At 42.8% G+C, this 20,073-nt stretch overlaps 1 protein-coding gene across 2 annotated transcripts in view; it reads left to right on the top strand.

Annotated features, from left to right (window-relative positions):
* The window catches only part of prex1 (phosphatidylinositol-3,4,5-trisphosphate-dependent Rac exchange factor 1), a 270,479-nt gene that overhangs the window by 185,820 nt on the left and 64,586 nt on the right, over positions 1–20,073 (top strand). For both annotated transcript variants that reach the window (XM_068048258.1, XM_068048259.1), the window contains exons 20-21: positions 8,449–8,585; positions 19,381–19,543. In XM_068048258.1, the coding sequence (XP_067904359.1) occupies positions 8,449–8,585; positions 19,381–19,543 (300 nt within the window). The remainder of the gene's footprint in view (positions 1–8,448; positions 8,586–19,380; positions 19,544–20,073) is intronic.

Raw genomic sequence — 20,073 nt, 5'->3', positions numbered from 1 at the left:
GATCAGGTCACCCCTCAGTCTTCTCTGCTCCAGCGAAAACAGCCCAAGCCTATCCAACCTCTCTTCATAGCTTAAATGTTCCATCCCAGGCAACATCCTGGTGAATCGTCTCTGCACCCCCTCCAGTGCAATCACATCCTTGCTATAACATGGCGACCAGAATTGCACACAGTACTCCAGCTCTGTGACCTTACCAAAGTTCTATACAACTCCAATGTGACCTCCCTGCTTTTGTAATCTATGCCTCGATTGATAAAGGCAAGTGTGCCATATGCCTTTTTCACCATCCTATTAACCTGCCCTTCTGCCTTCAGAGATCTATGGACAAACACGCCAAGGTCCCTTTGTTTCTCGGAACTTCCCAGTGCCAGGCCATTCATTGAATACTTCCATGTCACATTACTCCTTCCAAAGTGTATCACCTCACACTTTTCAGAGTTAAATTCCATCTGCCACTTTTCTGCCCATTTGACCATCCCGTCTATATCTTCCTGTAACCCAAGACACTCAACCTCACTGTTAACCACTCGGCCAATCTTTGTGTCATCCGCGAACTTACTGATCCTACCCCCCCACATAGTCATCTATGTCGTTTATATAAATGACAAACAATAGGGACCCAGCACAGATCCCTGTAGTACGCCACTGGACACTGGCTTCCAGTCACTAAAACAGCCGTCTGTCACCACTCTCTGTCTCCTACAGCGAAGCCAATTTTGAATCCACCTTATCAAGTTACCCTGTATCCCATGTGCATTTGCTTTCTTGATAAGTCTCCCATGTGGGACCTTGTCAAAGGCTTTGCTGAAATCCATGTAAACTACATCAACTGCACTACCCTCATCTACACATCTGGTCATATGCACGACAACTTCAATCAAATTTGTTAGGCATGACCTCCCTCTGACAAAGCCATGCTGACTATTCATAATAACATTTTGCCTCTCCAAGTGGTGATAGATTCTCTCCTTCAGAATTTTCTCCAATAGTTTCCCTACCACTGATTTGCGACTCACTGGTCTATAGTTCCCTGGCTTATCTCTACAACCTTTCTTAAATAGTGGGACCACATTAGCTGTTCTCCAGTCTTCTGGAACCTCCCCCGTGGCCAGAGAGGAATTAAAAATTTGGGTCAGAGCCCCTGCAATCTCCACCCTCGCCTCCCACAGCATCCTGGGACACAAATCGTCCGGACCTGGCGATTTTGTCCACTTTAAAGCCTGCCAAAACCTCCAATACCTTGTCACTCCCTATGACAATTTGCTCAAGAACCTCACAGTCTCTCTCTCTCAGTTCTATATCTACATCCTCATTCTCTCGGGTGAAGACAGATGTGAAGTATTCGTTCAACACCCTACCAATGTCCTCTGGCTCCACCCACAGATTTCTCCCTTGGTCCCTAATGGGTCCTACTCTTTCCCTGGTTATCCTCTTCCCATTGATATACTTATAGAATATCTTGGAAATTTCCCTACTTGTACCAGCCAGAGCTTTCTCATATCCCCTCTTTGCTCTCCTAATTGCTTTCTTAGGCTCCATCCTACACTTTCTGTACTCCACTAATGCTTCCGTTGATTTGCTCTCTTTGTATTTGCTAAAAGTCTCTCTTTTCCTTCTCATCGTACCTTGAATGTTTCTGGTCATCCATGGTTCTCTGGGCTTGTTGCTCCTACCTATTACCCTAGAGGGAGCATGTTGGGCCTGTACCCTCCCCATTTCCTTTTTGAATGACCCCCACTGCTTTTCTGTAGATTTCCCGACGAGTAACTCTTTCCAGTCTACCTTGGCCAGATCCTGCCTTAATTTACTGAAATTCGCTCTCCCCCAATCCAAAACCTTTTTTTGCAACTTGTCTATTTCTTTCTTCATAACCAGCTTAAATTGTACCATAATAATAAAAGCAAAATGCTGCGGATGCTGGAAATCTGAAATAAAAAAAAGAAATTCTGGAACCACTCAGCAGATCTGGCAGCATCTGTGGAAAGAGAAGCAGAGTTAGCGTTTTGGGTCAGTGACCCTTCTTCTGACATAGAGATTACAACCAAAGAGGTCCTGCTTTTTAGTCTACTGTTAACTCCCTGAATTCTTGATGCAAGACCTCATCCGTCTTTCTACCTATGTTATTGGTACCAACATGTTTCATGACCTCTGCCTTATCACCCTCCCCCTTCAGGATGCCCTGCAGCTGTTCAGTGACATCTCGGACCCTGGCACTAGGGAGGCAACACACCATCCTGGAGTCACGTTGACGGCCACAGTAGCCCCTATCTGTTCCCCTGACTATAGAATCCCCTATTACTATTGCTCTTCCTCTCTTTCCCCCTTCCTGTGTAGACAGGCTGCTTGTGGTGTCAGAAGCTTGGCTCTGTCCGCATTCCCTGGAGGAACCAGCCTCATCAGCCTCCAAAATGGAATACCGATTTGCAAGCGAGACCCAGGGGACTCCTGAACTACCTGCCTGTTTCTCTTGGACTCCTGGTGGTCACCCATTCCCTTCCTTCAGCTGCGGTGTGACCACCTCCCTAAACGTGCTATCCACGATGCTCTCAGACTCGCGGATGCTCCACAGTGTTTCCCGCCGCCGTTCCAGCTCTGAAACCCGAGCTTCCAGGAGCTGCAGCTGGACACGCGTCCTGCACACATGCTGGTTCCGGGGACTGGAAATGTTCCCGGATTTCCACATGCAGCAAGAGGAGCAAACCACGGCTTTAAGCTCTCCTGCCATGACTAAACCCTTTAAATTTAAATGTTTAGAAGACTATTAGAATAGAAAAAATAAATCAACTAAGTCTTGCTCAAACAATGCCTTACAATTCAATCCAGTTTGAAAAATACCCACCAGGACTTACTCACCAGTCAGTTGTGCTCTTTGGAAACTTTCAGCTCCCCTCAGTCTGAGGACAGGGAGGAAATGAAAGGAGCTCCTTGCTCCCTCTCACCGAACTCCCTCAGTCACAAAACCCCCACCTTAGCACTCTAATGCAGCCCCAAGTCAACACTCCAGTGCAAACGAAAAAAAATAATATCATAGCTTCTTTATTCCTTCAGTGCCGGCTTGCTTCTCATTCTGTCCTGCATCATTGGTGGTTACTCCTTTAGTATCAGTGCTCCCACCTTCTGGAAGTCTCTTAACATCTCCACCTTATCACTGCCCTCCCTGCCTTCAGAGCTTTCAGGTCCTGCTTCTGCCCTCTGTGGCTATCCCCCTCTCTAACAAGTATACCTTTTTGGATACTGTTGGGGGGGATGGCCTATCGGGGGAAAACTGCAGCAGCCAGAGCAGTGGCACCACGGCTGCCACTGTTGTTCAGCAGGGAGGGACAAAGCGCAGAAGAGCAATAGTTGTAGGGGACTCGAGAGTCAGGGGCACAGATAGGCGCTTCTTTGGACGTGAAAGAGATTCCAGGAAGGTATGTTGCCTCCCTGGTGCCAGGGTCAAGGATGTCTCTGAACGGACAGAGGGCATTCTGAAGGGGGAGGGTGAACAGCCAGAGGTTGTGGTACACATCAGTACCAACGACATAGGCAGGAAGAGTGATGAGGTCCTGTAGGGGGAGTTTAGGGAGTTAAGTAGTAAGTTAAAAAACAGGACCTCTAGGGTTGTAATCTCGGGATTACTCCCTGTGCCATGTGCCAGTGAGGCTAGAAATAGGAAGATAGTGCAGCTAAACACATGGCTGAGCAGCTGGTATAGAAGGGAGGGTTTCAGATATCTGGACCATTGGACTCTCTTCAGGGACAGATGGGACCTGTACAAGAAGGACGGGTTGCATCTAAACTGGAAGGGCACTAATATCCTGGCTGCCAGGTTTGCTAGCATCACTCGGGAGGGTTTAAACTAGTGTGGCAGGGGGGTGGGAACCAGAGCAGTAGGACAGCTAGTGAAGTAAATGAGGAGGACATAGTAAATAAGGCCAGTAGGACTAAGAGGAAGAGCAGGCAGGGAGATATTGCTGAGCACAGCGGGACTGGTGGTCTGAAGTGTGTTTGTTTCAATGCGAAAAGTATAACAGTTAAGGCAGATGAACTCAGAGCTTGGATTAGTACTTGGAAATATGATGTTGTTGCTATTACAGAGACTTGGTTGAGGGAAGGGCAGGATTGGCAGCTGAATGTTCCAGGCTTTAGAAGCTTCAGGCGGGATAGAGGGGGATGTAAAAGGGGTGGGGGAGTTGCATTACTGGTTAAGGAGAATATCACAGCTGTACTGCGGGAGGACACCTCAGAGGGGCCATGCAGCGAGGCAATATGGGTGGAGCTCAGGAATAGAAAGGGTGCAGTGACGATGTTGGGGGTTTACTACAGGCCTCCCAACAGCCAGCGGGAGATAGAGGAGCAGATATGTCGACAGATTTTGGAAAGATGTAAAGGTAACAGGGTTGTAGTGGTGGGTGATTTTAACTTCCCCTATATTGACTGGGACTCACTTAGTGCTAGGGGCTTGGATGGGGCAGAATTTGTGAGGAGCATCCAGGAGGGCTTCTTGAAACAGTATGTCGATAGTCCAACTAGGGATGGGGCCATTCTGGACCTGGTATTGGGGAATGAGCCCGGCCAGGTGGTCGAAGTTTCAGCGGGGGAGCATTTTGGGAGCAGTGACCATAATTCCATAAGATTCAAGGTACTTGTGGATAAGGATAAGAGTAGTCCTCGGGTGAAGGTGCTAAATTGGGGGAAGACTAATTATAACAATATTAGGCAGGAACTGAAGAATTTAGATTGGAGGCGACTGTTTGAGGGTAAATCAACATCTGACATGTGGGAGTCTTTCAAACGTCAGCTGATTAGAATCCAGGACCAGCATGTTCCTGTGAGGAAGAAAGACAAGTTTGGCAAGTTTCGGGAAGCTTGGTTAACGTGGGATATTGTGAGTAAGGAAAATCCCAAGGCTTTTTATACGTATATAAAGAGCAAGAGGGTAACCAGGGAAAGGGTTGGCCCACTCAAGGACAGAGATGGGAATCTATGTGTGGAGCCAGAGGAAATGGGTGAGGTGCTAAATGAGTACTTTGCATCAGTATTCACCAAAGAGAAGGACTTGATGATGAGCCTAGGGAAGGGAGTGCAGATAGTCTCAGTCATCTCATTATCAAAAAGGAGGAGGTGTTGGGTGTCTTGCAAAGCATTAAGGTAGATAAGTCCCCAGGGCCTGATGGGATCTACCCTAGAATACTGAGGGAGGCAAGGGAGGAAATTGCTGGGGCCTTGACAGAAATCTTTGCATCCTCATTGGCTACAGATGAGGTCCCAGAGGACTGGAGAATAGCCAATGTTGTTCCTTTGTTTAAGAAGGGTGGCAAGGATAATCCAGGAAATTATAGGCCGGTGAGCCTTACGTCAGTGGTAGGGAAACTATTAGAGAGGATTATTTGGGACAGGACTTAACTCCCATTTGGAAACAAACGAACTTATTAGCGAGAGACAGCATGGTTTTGTGAAGGGGAGGTCGTGTCTTACTAATTGGATTGAGTTTTTTGAGGAAGTGACGAAGATGATTGATGAAGGAAGGGCAGTGGATGTTATCCAGATGGACTTTAGTTAAGCCTTTGACAAGGTCCCGCATGGCAGACTGGTACAAAAGGTGAAGTCACACTGGATCAGAGGTGAGCTGGCAAGATGGATACAGAACTGGCTCGGTCATAGAAGACAGAGGGTAGCAGTGGCAGGGTGCTTTTCTGAATGGAAGGCTGTGACTAGTGGTCCACAGAGATCAGTGCTGGGACCTTTGCTGTTTGTAGTATATATAAATGATTTGGAGGAAAATGTAGCTGGTCTGATTAGTAAGTTTGCAGACGACACAAAGGTTGGTGGAGTTGCGGATAATGATGAGGATTGTCAGAGGATACAGCAGGATATGGATCGGTTGGAGACTTGGGCGGAGAAATGGCAAATGGAGTTTAATCCGGACAAATGTGAGATAATGCATTTTGGAAGGTCTAATGCAGGTGGGAGGTATACAGTAAATGGCAGAACCCTTAGGCGTATTGACAGGCAGAGAGATCTGGGCGTACAGGTCCACAGGTCACTGAAAGTGGCAACGCAGGTGGATAAGGTAGTCAAGAAGGCATACGGCATGCTTGCCTTCATCGGTCGGGGCATAGAGTATAAAAATTGGCAAGTCATGCTGCAGCTGTACAGAACTTTAGTTAGGCCACACTTAGAATATTGCGTGCAATTCTGGTCGCCACACTACCAGAAGGACGTGGAGGCTTTGGAGAGGGTACAGAAGAGGTTTACCAGGATGTTGCCTGGTCTGGAGGGCATTAGCTATGAGGAGAGGTTGGATAAACTCGGATTGTTTTCACTGGAACGACGGAGGTGGAGGGGTGACATGATAGAGGTTTACAAAGTTATGCGCGGCATGGACAGAGTGGATAGTCAGAAGCTTTTTCCCAGGGTGGAAGAGTCAGTTACTAGGGGACATAGGTTTAAGGTGTGAGGGGCAAAGTTTAGAAGGGATGTGCGAGGCAAGTTTTTTTACACAGAGGGTGGTGAGTGCCTGGAACTTTCTGCCAGGGGAGGTGGTGGAAGCAGATACGATAGCGACGTTTAAGAGACATCTTGGCAAATACATGAATAGGATGGGAATAGAGGGATATGGGCCCTGGAAGTGCAGAAGCTTTTAGTTTAGGCAGGCAGGCTTGGAGGGCCGAATGGCCTGATCCTGTGCTGTACTGTTCTTTGTTCTTTGATCTTTGTTCTTAAGATCCATTTTCCTTTCTTTCTACTGCTTGGGGTCCACTCACTATCCAACATACTGTAAAACACTGAAATGCTTCTATTTAGAATGAGCACCATAGCAATATAAGGTGGTGAAGGATGGAATTCAGGGGGAATGAGTGAGCTCTTGCTTTTTGTCCCTTAATCAGCAACTTAAGTTGGAAAAAGAGAGCCCTTTACAACTTGTTAGCTGTGCTTGTGGTTAATGCAGAGAAATAAAACTAGACACTCAATAAGAACCTGTTGAGGTTTGCACATTATAACAAATAGTTATATTATGATCCTATACATCAAGATGGGTTTTGTTTTACACAGTCCAATCCATGACTTTCCAAAAACATCATCAACGGATTATGATGGGTCCTTTCTATTGCTTATTTACTGTAACCGGTTTGCGAAAATGTTCAGAGCTAATCGTAAATAAATCCGCAATTTTTAGCCACAATGTGTCATTTCTAGACTAGATCTTTGTGCAATGTATTACAGCAGGACATTGCAAAATACTGGACAGGAAACAGCATTGTGTAATGATTAGGGTAAAAGCTATTTATATAGAGATGTGTGAACACTGGGATTCCCAGAACTATTGGCTTAAAAGCCATATATCTCAAGGCTGCTCCTGCCAAAAATGCAAAACTTCTTAAAAACAATGGGTGTAAGAGGTTTCAGGAGATTACGTAGATCAGAACAATTTTTTGAGTAAAGCTTTTACTGAGACTTCGATTATGATTGTTTTGAATCTGGGAGAGAGGGGTTTCAAATGTAAAACATACATTTTCAAAATGCATGTGTCTTCCTGCAGAACAACCCTGTTCTTTGACATTATAAAACATAGGGGTAGCTCACAGAATAGACAATGTACCTTTGTCTTAGTGAGATTTCACACAAGCTCATGAGGAGGTCAGTTATGACATACCATCTTGCTAGAAACTACACAGCTGTCACTCTGTTTTATTCCCTCTCCTCCCCTTTGTTTTCTCTCTTCCCACTCCTCACACACTTCCTCACACACTAACAGGTTTAAACATTCCATCTTTATGAATGAATATGAAATACTCTAAACAAATTGAGGAAGTGCAAAATAGTGCATGCTGGGTCCAATCTTTGTGAATTATTTATAGTCGCAGTGTGGGTGCATTTTGACTTCATCCTCTTCACCTAGTGTGTGTGAGTGTGCACTTGTGCACTGTGGGTAAGAATGGGAGGCATAGCCAGGCTTCATCAGTAGATTTTTTTTTTGCGCCACCCTGTACAATCTTCCGTTAGTTGATTTTGATGCATCACCTCATGTACTTGTCATCCATGTCTGCTTCTATTAAACGTACTGCCTTATATTTATACGTTGGAACATGCAGTTTTAAATAAATGAGAAATAATGTGTGAAATCCTGAAGATTTCATTTCTGAGTGTTTCCTATTGGTAAAATGAAAATTCTGCCTTTAGTAATTGTATAACAGCACACTTGATGTAACTGTGAGCAGCTTTAAGTGGATAATGTATTTAAAAGGAATTCTGCAGAGGCGGTGCTTTCTGTTAATGGTTCCATTCACTTCAACTGTATTTGTATATTTTATTTTGTGTTTTCTGTACTGTACATAAATATGATGGTTCACAATACTGGACAACTGCTATCAGTTTGCAGAATGTTTGTCTTAGGGTTGTGCAGCTTTAAGTTTGTGAACTACAAATGGTTTATAAGAATGTGCTGAAATTCTGATTATCTTGCAGGGTCTGGGGCTGCAGCAGCTGGGCTTCTCCCTGGTCAATGTATTTTGAAAGTAAACGGGAATAATGTCAGCAAAGAGAACTACACTGAAGTGCTTGAACACTTCAGTGCTTACAGAAAAAATCTACAGCATCTACTGGTAAGTAGCAGTAAAGCTGCAACTATGGGTCTTCTCTCTAACTGCGTGCTGATGAATTGGTGTCATCACGTACATAAATTAAAAAGAATATGTTTACAATTTCCCTACACACGACCTACCAGAGCAGTTCTTCCTCTTCTCCCACCTCCCGCAGATGTAAGTGAATTGAATTTTGGACTGTTTGTCATGTTCCAGAAGAATCTGATACACAGAGAAGCTAAAGGCTGTCATGTGTTAGGATTCAAAAGCAATGTTCTATGTAGTTTTAGAATGAGGGTTTGTTTTTCACGTCTGCCATGGTAAATGTATAATTTTGGCTCTACTTTTATAATTTATTAAAGGGATGTGGGTAACGCTGACCATGCTGCATATATTGTCCACTCTGAATTGTCTTGAGAAGGTGGTGGTGGACTGCCTTCTTGAATCACAGCAGTCTTTGTGATGGTGCCCCCACAATGGTAATTGGTTGGGAATTCTAGCACTTTGCCATTCATTGGACATTCCTGAAGCAGTGTATTGTCAATCAGGGTGGTAAGTAATTTGGACTGGTACTGCTTTATAGCAAAGAAACTAAACAGCCAAGCAGTCCATCCTGGCTGCAGTGGTTCTTGTGATTACCAGAGGCTAGGTGATGTTGCAAAGATAGGAAGTGGGGCATTACTAAGCAATCCATCCAACTTGTTCTTCAGTAGTTCCAAATCCCTTGAGTGGCTGAAGAACAATTATTGACTCAGGATTGGGAGGTGTTTATTGGTCTATCTCGCCAGGCAGAGTATCATTTGGGTTCTAGGATAGCTAAGGGGTTGTGATGGCGGTGGAAGGGGCTGGGGTGGTTGGCAGAGTGCATTTGAACAAATAAAATTCAAAGGACTAAATGCAAAGTCAATAGTGACACTTTATATTAGCATAATTTTATATCACTATTTACACTGTTTAAGTATATATAGTTACATAAATGTGGAATTGTACCACAATTTCTGCACAATGTGCATGGATATGCTTGAGCGGGAAATAAACCTTATGAGCTTCCAGAACTGTGAAATAGTTTGACTTTGTATACTGCTGCAGTCTATTTGAGTGCCTCCATACAATTATCAAGTTCTTGGCCTGTTCCCTTGTTTCGTTTGAAAGAGCGTACGCATAAAAGTTCAAACTGTATGCATGGAAGTGTGTCAGTCTGTCTGGAGCATTAAGTTATTGTTTTAATCAGCAACACTCAAAGAATCTGTGTCGTGCCTTCCGTAGAATGCCAGACTAATGGCCCCTGATGGAGGTCACATAAAGGAGCATGTGACATGTTTGACAGAAAGTTAACCGATTCAGCCTCTGTTTCGCTAACCTTTTTTTTGTTACCATTGCTTGCTTCAGGATGTTTCAGGTTTTTAAAATCTGTGTAAAACATTGACATGGTGCCACAATTCTCAAGTGTTTCAGTAGTACTCCATGACGCAATAATTGTTTATTATCCTACTTTGCACGTTGCCATTCCGTTTTTTGTTTAATTTTTGAGGACTTGTGTTTTAAAACTAATAAAAGAATTCCATAGATGCCAAACCTCGTGTTTTTTTTAAAAAAGAGGTCATCGTAAGACTTGCAGGTTGATAGGTAAATTGGCCATTATAAATTGCCCCTAGTATAGGTAGGTGGTAGGGAAATATAGGGATAGGTGGGGATGTGGTAGAAATATGGAATTAGTGTAGGATTAGTATAAATGGGTGGTTGATGGTCGGCACAGACTCGGTGGGCCGAAGGGCCTGTTTCAGTGCTGTATCTCTAACTAACTAACTAAGGTCTTTTGTAAACGGCCCTTACTGGAAGTCACCTGTCTTCAGATAATTACCCAGAAGGGTTTTTTTGACTTGGAGATGATGTATACAGAGAAGAGACAGGTCAAGATTTATAGGCATCAGGAGGCTTGACTCTTGTTATTGTTTTTGGTTTCGCTTTGGACAGAGTGAGAATTTAAAAAAAAAAAATCAACCTGAAGGACAAAACCTCAGCTCAGCATTTTCCATCTCCTTGTGAAGCTCTTAGAAGCAAGTGTGAGAAATTGATGATGCATTCCTCCTGAAAGGTCTGCCTGAAACCCCAGTTGCCGCATTTCTCCTGAGACGCTGGAAAAACCTGCTGGATAAATCCTCGCGCCGCCTGAATGAATTGCTCCAGAGTAAGATCTCGGTGTCAACCGTCTACATGTATTTGGAACGCCAAACCAAAAAAGGGACAACTGACATCTTTCCATATCTTTTTTTTCTTCAAGAATTATCAAGTATTTGACCAAAGTATTCTTTTTTTGTTTTTTTGCAACAGAGCTCTAAAAAGAAAATCTATTTTTTATGATTAACCTGTGTGTGTGGCTAGGGCAAAAGGGAACTTTCATATTTCAGTCTGTGTGTTAATGCTTTGCTTTGTTACTGGTTATGTCTTGTTTTATAATAAACTGATAATTTTGTTGTTTATTGAAGAAACCTGGTTGGTGGTTTTATTCTAAGATAAAGAGTAGAGTCTATGATTGACTATATCAGTAACTGGGTAAACATTTAAATGCATGTTGTGACCTGTGGAGAAGTGGGAGTAGAAAAGACAGTGCACTCCTCCCACCTCGGTTGCAATATATATCTGGGGGCTTTGTCCTGGATAACCCAACACCAACGATGTGCAATTGTAAGTGGGGTTTTAAAAAATTCATTCATGGGATGTGGGCATCGCTGGCCAGGCCAGCATTTATTGCCCATCCCTAAATGCCCTTGAGAAGGTGGTGGTGAGCTGCTTTCTTGAACCACTGCAGTCCATTTGGGGTATGTATACCCACAGTACTGTTAGGAAAGGAGTTCCAGGATTTTGGCCCAGTGACAGTGAAGGAACGGCGATATAGTTCTAAGTCAGGATGGTGTGCGACATGGAGGGGAACTTGCAGGTCATGGTGTTCCCATGTATTTGCTGCCCTTGTCCTTTGAGGTGGTAGAGGTCGTGGGTTTGGAAGGGTAATAATAATTGATAAAAAGAAAAGGGAAAACCAGGTTCTTTGTACATTAGAATAAAGTTTACACTACCGGAATGTCTGTGTTAGTTGCTCCGACCTTTCTGGGGAAGGAGGATGTCTCCGTGAGTGATTTGAGAAACTTAATCCAGGTTAGACTAAAGGGTTTGGCAGAATTGGTGGTGTTAGAGTTGAAATCAGAAGCTAAGCAAGCTGACATAATTGCAATAATAGCACAGCATTTGCAATTAGAAGGCAAACCATATGGTAGTGCAGTTGAATTAGCTAAAAATCAGTTACAGATGAGGCAGCTTGTACTTGACTAAGAAAAAGAAAAAGGAGTGAAAATGACACAACTTGAGCTTGAGCAGGAAAAAGAATTGGAAAAATTTAAGCTTGAACAGGAAAGAGAAATGACCATGAAAAAACTTGAAATTGACAGAGAGGAAAGGGCAAAAAAGAGAGGATTTCAAAGAAAAATAGACGAAAGGGAATTCGAAGTTTAAAAAGCTGGAACTAAGTCAAAAGAGTGGCCTTGGTGCCAAGGAAAATTCAGGTGAGGAAAGATCTGACTCCAGCCCAGGACCCAGTGGCGAGCTGTTTAAATTTGTACAAGTCCTCCCGAAATTTGAGGAAAAGGACGTAGAGGCATTTTCATTTCTTTTGAAAAGATAACCAGACTAATGAGGTAGCTGAAGGAAAGCTGGACACTGCTTTTGCAAAGCAGGTTGATGATCAGAGCTCATGAGGTTTATGCCATGCTTTCTGAGGAGGCTTCTGCAGATTATGAGATGGCAAAAAAGGCTGTTCTCACTGTTTATGAGTTGGTCCCTGAAGCTTACCGGCAGAAATTTTCAGAACTTCCGGAGACAATCTGGGTAGACTTGTATAGAATTTGAGAGGGTAAGGCAAATTAATTTTGATTGTTGGATGTAGGCACTAAAGGTAGAGGCCACGTATGAGAACTTTAGCGAACTAATTCTCCTGGAAGAATTGAAAAATTCACTCCCTCCGTTAGTGAGAACTCGTGTAGAGAACCAGAAGGTTTCAACAGCCAGACAGGCAGCTGAGATCACTGATGATTACGAGCTTGTTTAGAAGCCCAAGCCCTTTGTCAGTCACCCTCACAAACCCAAGAAGGTTAGAAGATGGGAAGGTGAAAGGAATGCAAGTAGCCAGGGACAAGAAGGGACAGCTGGGAACACCTTGGGGTCTCCTCAGGCTAGAAAGGAAGATGCTGAGGGTGGAAGTAAGGTGCGCAAGCCCAAGTGTGGCCATAGTCACACGGTGGGACACCTTTGTGCAGAATGTTGGATGTTGCTGGGTAAACCAATGGGGCTTATTGGGGTACACAAAGCCAGTGCAGAGAAAGGGGCCCTGACTGAGAGTACGACAGATCAGGCTGTAGCTCTGACTGCAGCTGTAAGGCCAAATTCAAAAACCACTGAGTGCGGGGGATGTGAACAAGATACCTGAGAGTTATAGGGAATGCTTGTCAAAAGGAAAAGTAACTCCTTATCCCTCAAGTGAGGCAGGTAAACCAACAGTTATACGTAGGGGTACAGGAGCCACCTAATCTCTTTTGCTGGGGAAAGGCATGACTTTTCCACCAGAGCACACTGAATGCCAAGGTTTTAGTGAATGGTATTGGCAGGGAGTATATACCCGTATCTTTGTATCTGGCGCACCTGGAGAGTGGCCTAATGTCTGGAACAGTGACTGTAGAAGTTGTCCATAGTTTGCCTGTAGACTGAGTTGACCTACTCCTGGGGAATGATTTGGCCAGAGCGAAGATAGTCGCTTCTCCAGTAGACATGGAAAAAACCAAGTGAAGTTAAAGAGGCAGAACAGTTGCAGGAAAAGTTTCCAGGAATTTTTCCTTCATGTGAAGTAACCCGAGTAATGGCTAAACAAGTTCCATTGTCAAAGGTATAATTTGCAGCACAGTCAGATAGGTGAATATACAAAACTTTCTTTGGGGATTTAGATAATCCAAAGGAAATGCTGAGCAAGTCTTCTCAGATCATGGCTCAGCAACCCGATCCAAAGTTAAATAAACTCTACGGCTCAATCAACTCTAACTGAAGCTGAGGCAAAAGGAATTCCTGAAGGATACTATATTAAAAATGGGATTCTGATGAGGAAGTGGAGACCTCCTCACAGACCTGTGAACCAAGAATGGGCGGTTGTTCACCATATAGTGTTACCACCAAAGTATCGCTGGGAAATATTAAGGATAGCACATGAAATTCCTATAGCAGGACATGTGGGTATCCGGAAGATCCAATCACATAAGTTGACATTTTTACTGGCCAGATCCTTCCAGAGACATTGTGCAGTTTTGTAAATCGTGCCAGATTGTGGGAAAAGCGCAACCTGCCATAAAACCGGCACCTCTAATTCCCATACCAGTTTTTGGAGAACCATTTAGTTGGTTTTGGTAGACTGTAAAGGACCTTTACTGAAAACAAAAGCGGGACACCGATATATACTCACTTTCATGGATATGGCTACTAGTTTCCCAGAGGCCATTCCTTTGAGAACAATTTCTGCTCAGGTGGTGGTAGAGAAGTTAACCCAGTTCTTCATTAGATATGGATTACCGATTGCGATTCAGTCAGATCGAGGTTCCAATTTTATGTCCAAAATTTTCCAAGAAGTTATGAATAATTTAGGTATAACACAGTTAACATCTTCAGCATATCACCCACAGACACAAGGGGCTCTAGAAAGGTACCATCAGGGCATACTGTCATGAATATCCCCATGATTGAGATAAAGGGCTAGAATTTCTTATGTTTGCCACTAGGGATTCACCTTATGAGTCTGCTGGTTTTTGTCCTTTTGAATTAGTTTATGGACATGAGATAAGAGATCCTCTAAAACTAATTAAAGGAAGATTTTTAGAACATTCTGTGTTCGATTATGTATCCGTGTTCCAGGAGCATTTCACGAGATCTGCAAAGTGGCTCAGGAACTCCTGAAAGCTTCCCAAACAACCATGAAAAAATGGGCAGACAAGCATGCCAAGACTTGAACATTTCAACCAGGGGATAAGGTGTTCGTATGACTGCCTTTACAGGGAGAACTGCTGAAAGCACGGTTCAGTGCAGCGGTCCATATAAACTTGTCAAAAGAATTGGTGAAGTAAATTATCTGATTGACACCCCAGATCGCTGGAAAAAGGTAATGGGAACAGTGAAGAATGAAAGGGATAGTGAGGATGAGGCAGAAGGAGGCCTAGACAATTCTCAAATTGAACCTGCTACTATCCAGTTAGCTAATACTGAATTGTTAGGGAGACTGGACACTACGCTTTCCTATTTAGATGCAGAACAATGAGAAGACCTAATAAGACTACTCACAGCATTTAACGGAGTCTGTAGGGACAAGCCAGGATGTGCAACACTAGCCATATATGATGTGGATGTAGGGGAATCCTTTCCTATAAAACAGCATCCTTATCACTTAAGTCCAGAGAACAGGCCCAGGTAAAAGCAGAAATCCAATACATGCTGGAAAACCACCTAATTGAACCCAGTCACAGCAGCTGGAGTTCCCCAGTGGTGTTAATACCTAAACCTGACGGTTCAACTAGATTCTGCATAGACTACAGAAAGGTTAATGCAGTAACAAAGGCAGACTCCTACCCAATTCCTCGCTTTGAAGACTGTAATAGGAAATGCCGCATGTCTTTCAAAAATAGATTTGTTAAAGGGAGACTGGCAAGTTCCTTTAATACCCCGAGCTAAAGAAATATCAGCCTTTGTCATGCCAGATGGTGTTTCCAATGCTGAGTGATGCCATTCAGGCTAAAAAATGCCCAGCAACCTTTGAGACTAATGAACCAGGTGGTAGCCAGTGTTCCTCACTGTGTGATTTATCTTGATGATGTGCTGGTCTACAGTGACACTTGGAAGGACCAGTTGGAACAACTAGAAGCTCTGTTTAGAAAATTACAATTGGCTGATTTAGTGATAAATCTTGCCAAAAATGGATTGGCAAAAGTCAGAGTAACCTACTTTGGGCATATAGTAGGGCAAGGAATAAAAACAAGAAATGCTGGAACCACTCAGCAGGTCTGGCAGCATCTGTGGAAAGAGAAGCAGAGTTAACGTTTAGGGTCAGTGACCCTTCTTCGGAAGCCTTTCGGGTCACTGACCCGAAACGTTAGCTCTGCTTCTCTTTCCATAGATGCTGCCAGACCTGCTGAGTGGTTCCAGCATTTCTTGTTTTTATTTCAGATTTCCAGCATCCACAGTATTTTGCTTTTATTATAGTAGGGCAAGGACAAGTGTTGCCAAGAACAGCAAAATTACAAGCATTGTTGGAGTTCCCCATCCCTAGGACTAAGCGAGAAATCATGAGGTTCTTGGAGATGTATGGTTTCTGTTGCAAGTTTGTACCAAATTTTAGTACTATAGCTGTTCCACTGACTGATTTGCTACAAAAAAAGAAAACCAAGCTAGTGTGGCCAGGGGAGTGCCGAGCATCTTTTGAGAGGCTGAAAGCCATTTTGATTAATGAACCAGTTTTGGCTGCTCCAAATTTCACTAAGCTCTTCAAGGTAGCAGTTGATGCTAGTGACTTGGGGGTTGGTGCTGTCCTGTTACAAGACGATGAATCAGCCAGTGCGTTACTTTTCTGAAAAGCTAAATCGACACCAAAAAAGGTACTCAACAGTGGAAAAAGAAACCCGAGGCTTATTACTGGCTCTTAAGCAGTTTGAGGTCTATGTCCGCAGAGAGACACTGATATATATTGATCATAACTCACTAGCCCTTGTGGAAAAATTCAGGAACCAGAATGCCAGACTATTCCAATGGCGTTTGCTATTGCAGTCTTATCACTTAAAGATTATCCATATTGCGGGGCAAAATAATGTGATTGCAGATGCTTTGTCCAGAATTTTACTTTGCTTTGAGTTACCTGAGTGCAAAGATGGTGAAAAGCAGAATTGTATTAGCTACAGGTAAAGAGTGAATGAGAATGAATGTGCAAATGTGTTTTAATATATTTTCATTTTTTTCACTCTTTGTAATGAAACTCATTTAAAAATGACGTTTCATTCCTCCAAGAGTGGAGGTGTTACGAAAGTACTTCCATTTTTTTGTTGAACTTTTGAGGACTTAGACTTAAAACTGAGAAAAGGATTCCATAGATGCTGAACATAGTGTTTTTTCTGAAAAAAAGAGGTCATCATAAGGTCTTTTGGACTTGGTTTGTAAACAGCTGTTACTGGAAGCCATCTGTATTCAGATAAATACCCAGAAGGGGTTTTTTTGACTTGGAGAAGATGTTTACAGAAAGTGATAAGTCAAGATTTATCTGGGTCAGGAGGCTTGACTCTTAAGATTGTTTTTGGTTTCGCTTTGGACAGAGTGGTGTTTTTAAAAATCAACCTGAAGGACAAAACCCCAGCTCAGCCTGTTCCATCTCTTTGAAAAGCCTGACAGTTTTTCCATCTTCTTAAGAAGCTCTAAGAAGCGAGTGTGAGAAATTGAGGATGCAATCCTCCTGAAAGGTCTGCCTGAGACCCCAGTTGCTGCATTTCTCCTGAGATGCTGGAAAAACCTGCCAGTTAAATCTGCGACGCTGCCTGAACGAATTGCTCCAGAGAAAGATCCCAGTGACAACCATCTACACATATTTGGAATGCCAAACCAAAAAAGGGACAACTGGCATCTTTCCATATCTTTTTTTTTCAGAATTAGCAAGTATTTTCGTCTTCTTTTGTAACCGAGCTCTAAAAAGAAAATATTTTTTTTGGGGTTAATGTGTGTGTGTCTCTAAGGTAAAAGGGAACTTTCATATTTCAATCTGTGTGTTAATGCTTTGCTTCATTACTGGTTATGTCTTGTTTTATAATAAACTGATAATTTTGTTGTTTATCAAAGAAACCTGGTTGGTATATTCTGGGATAAAGAGTAGAGTCTGTGATTGACCGTATTGGTAACTGGGTAGACATTAAAATATATTTTGTGACCTATGGAGATGTGGAACTAGAAAAGACAGGGCACTCCTCCCACCTCAGTCGTAACAACTGATATTGCACATGATATCAGTTACTGCAGCAGATCCAGGATTTGTTGGGCCAATAAAATCGACATTTATCTCTTTCTCCCTCTCCAAACCACCCCCCTCCCCACCCCAACCAAAAAAAAAGCTCTGGTAACAATCCTGTTGGTCATTTTTAAAAATGTTTTTATCTTTGTATTCTGGCATTCTTCTTCATTCTCCTGTAGGTAATTCTAGTTCAACTGAAAACTATTTAAACAATTCAACATTTCTTAAGCAGTTGTGTTTAAAGGTTCAATTTGCACAAATGCCAGCCATATTAACCAAGGAAAATAAAATAAAACATTTTGTTCTTTTTTGGTGTAACGAGTGGTGTGCTGCAGGGATCAATGCTGGAGCCTCAACTTTTTACAATTGCATAAATGACTTTGATGAAGGGACCCAAGATATGGTTGCTAAATTTGCTGATGACACAAAGATAGTTTAGTTTAGTTTAGAGACACAGCACTGAAACAGGCCCTTCGGCCCACCGAGTCTGTGCCGACCATCAACCACCCATTTATACTAATCCTACACTAATTCCATATTCCTACCACATCTCCACCTGTCCCTATATTTCCCTACCACCTACCTATACTAGGGGCAATTTATAATGGCCAATTTACCTATCAACCTGCAAGTCTTTGGCATGTGGGAGGAAACTGGAGCACCCGGAGGAAACCCACGCAGACACAGGGAGAACTTGCAAATTCCACACAGGCAGTACCCAGAATTGAACCCGGGTCGCTGGAGCTGTGAGGCTGCGGTGATAACCACTGCGCCATTGTAGGAAAGTAAGTTGTGAAGAGGACTTAAGGAGGTTACAATGGGATATAGGTAGATTAAGTGAGTGGAAAAAGATCTGGCAAATGGAGTATAATGTGAGAAAGTGTGACATTGTCCATTTTGGCAGGAAGAATAAAAAAGAAACTTATTATCTAAATGGTGTGAGATTGCAGAGCTCTGAGATGCAGAGGGATCTGGGTGTCCTAGTGCATGAATTGCAAAAGGTTAGTATGCAGGTTCAGCAAGTAATTAGGAAAGCCAATAGAATGTTATTGTCTATTGCAAGGGGAATTGAATACAAAAGCGGGGAGGTTATGCTTCAGTTATACAGGGCATTGGTGAGACCACATCTGGAGTACTGTGTACAGTATTCCTTATTTAAGGAAGGATGTAAATTTGTTGGAGGCAGTTCAGAGAAGGTTTATTAGACTAATACCTGAAATGGGTAGGTTTCTTATGCGGAAAGGTAGGACATGCTAGGCTGGTATCTGCTGGAGTTTATGAGAGTAAGAGGCGACTTGATTAAAACACATAGGAACCTGAGGGGTCTTGACAGGGTGGATGTGGAAAGGATGTTTCCCCTTGTGGGAGAATCTAGAACTAGGGGGTCACTATTTAAAAATTAGGGGTCACCCATCTAAGACAGAGATGAGGAGAATTCTTTTCTTTGAGGGTTGTGAGTCTTTGGAACTCTCTTCCTCAAAAGGCAGTGAAAGCAGAATCTTTAAATATATTTAAGGCAGAGGTAGATAGAGTCTTAATAAGCAAAGGGTTGAAAGGTTATTGGGGCTAGGCAGGAATGTGGAGTCGAGGTTTCAATCAGATCAGCCATGCTCATGTGGCCTACTTCTGCTCCTAATTCGTATATTTGTATGTAACTTACTTTTTTTTAGATTCAGACATTTCAAATTTGTTCAAATATAAAGTATGAACAACACTAATACATTCTTGCTCTCTCTTTCACTTTTCAAGAGAACAAGATCCAGCCAGTGGATATATAGGACTGTTGAAGATGTAGATGAGGAAGCAACACAAACAGATCTTTCTGATCTATCAATACACGATGAGCTGTTAGATGTTCCAGCAAATCAGACAAAAGTATTTGATCATATCAACGAGAGCAAACAACAGGCAGGTATGTTGTGGTTAATTGCAAACGGGACCTGTCTGACTAAACCTTTTTGTAAGAAGCCTGAGTGTGTTATGTTAATTTACATGTCAAGATATCCAGTGCACAGGGTTTAACGTTTAGTTAGATGGGATTGCCAATGCAACAGGAGTCAAATAATTTTTATTCAAGTTGCTTTCATCCCAAGTAGCATGTGTAGAACCACAAAGTTAAATATGTAAAGAATAAAACTGGTTAAGATAAAGTTTTTTTTGCCTTGTTTGCACAAGTGGCTTCAAACAAGTAAGAGTTCTACATAGAAATTGTCTGTGCCATATACAGATCTGTGTATCAAACTAGTTGTGTACATTTATCAGATGAAAGTTCAGCTGCCATGCATTGATATTTTCTGACCAATATCTAGGAAATGTAAATTTATCATACACTGATCCATAAAGTGTGAACAGATCAAGAACCTTGGTCGTGACTTTCATGTTCTGTCAGCCTTTACAGCTGCTGTGCAAAGGAAGATGGTAAACCACTTTGCTTTAAATTTT

The sequence above is a fragment of the Heterodontus francisci genome, chromosome 16 (assembly GCF_036365525.1).
Source record: "Heterodontus francisci isolate sHetFra1 chromosome 16, sHetFra1.hap1, whole genome shotgun sequence".
In the NCBI taxonomy this organism is placed as follows: domain Eukaryota; kingdom Metazoa; phylum Chordata; class Chondrichthyes; order Heterodontiformes; family Heterodontidae; genus Heterodontus; species Heterodontus francisci.
This window is presented reverse-complemented; position numbering and strand designations above follow the sequence as displayed.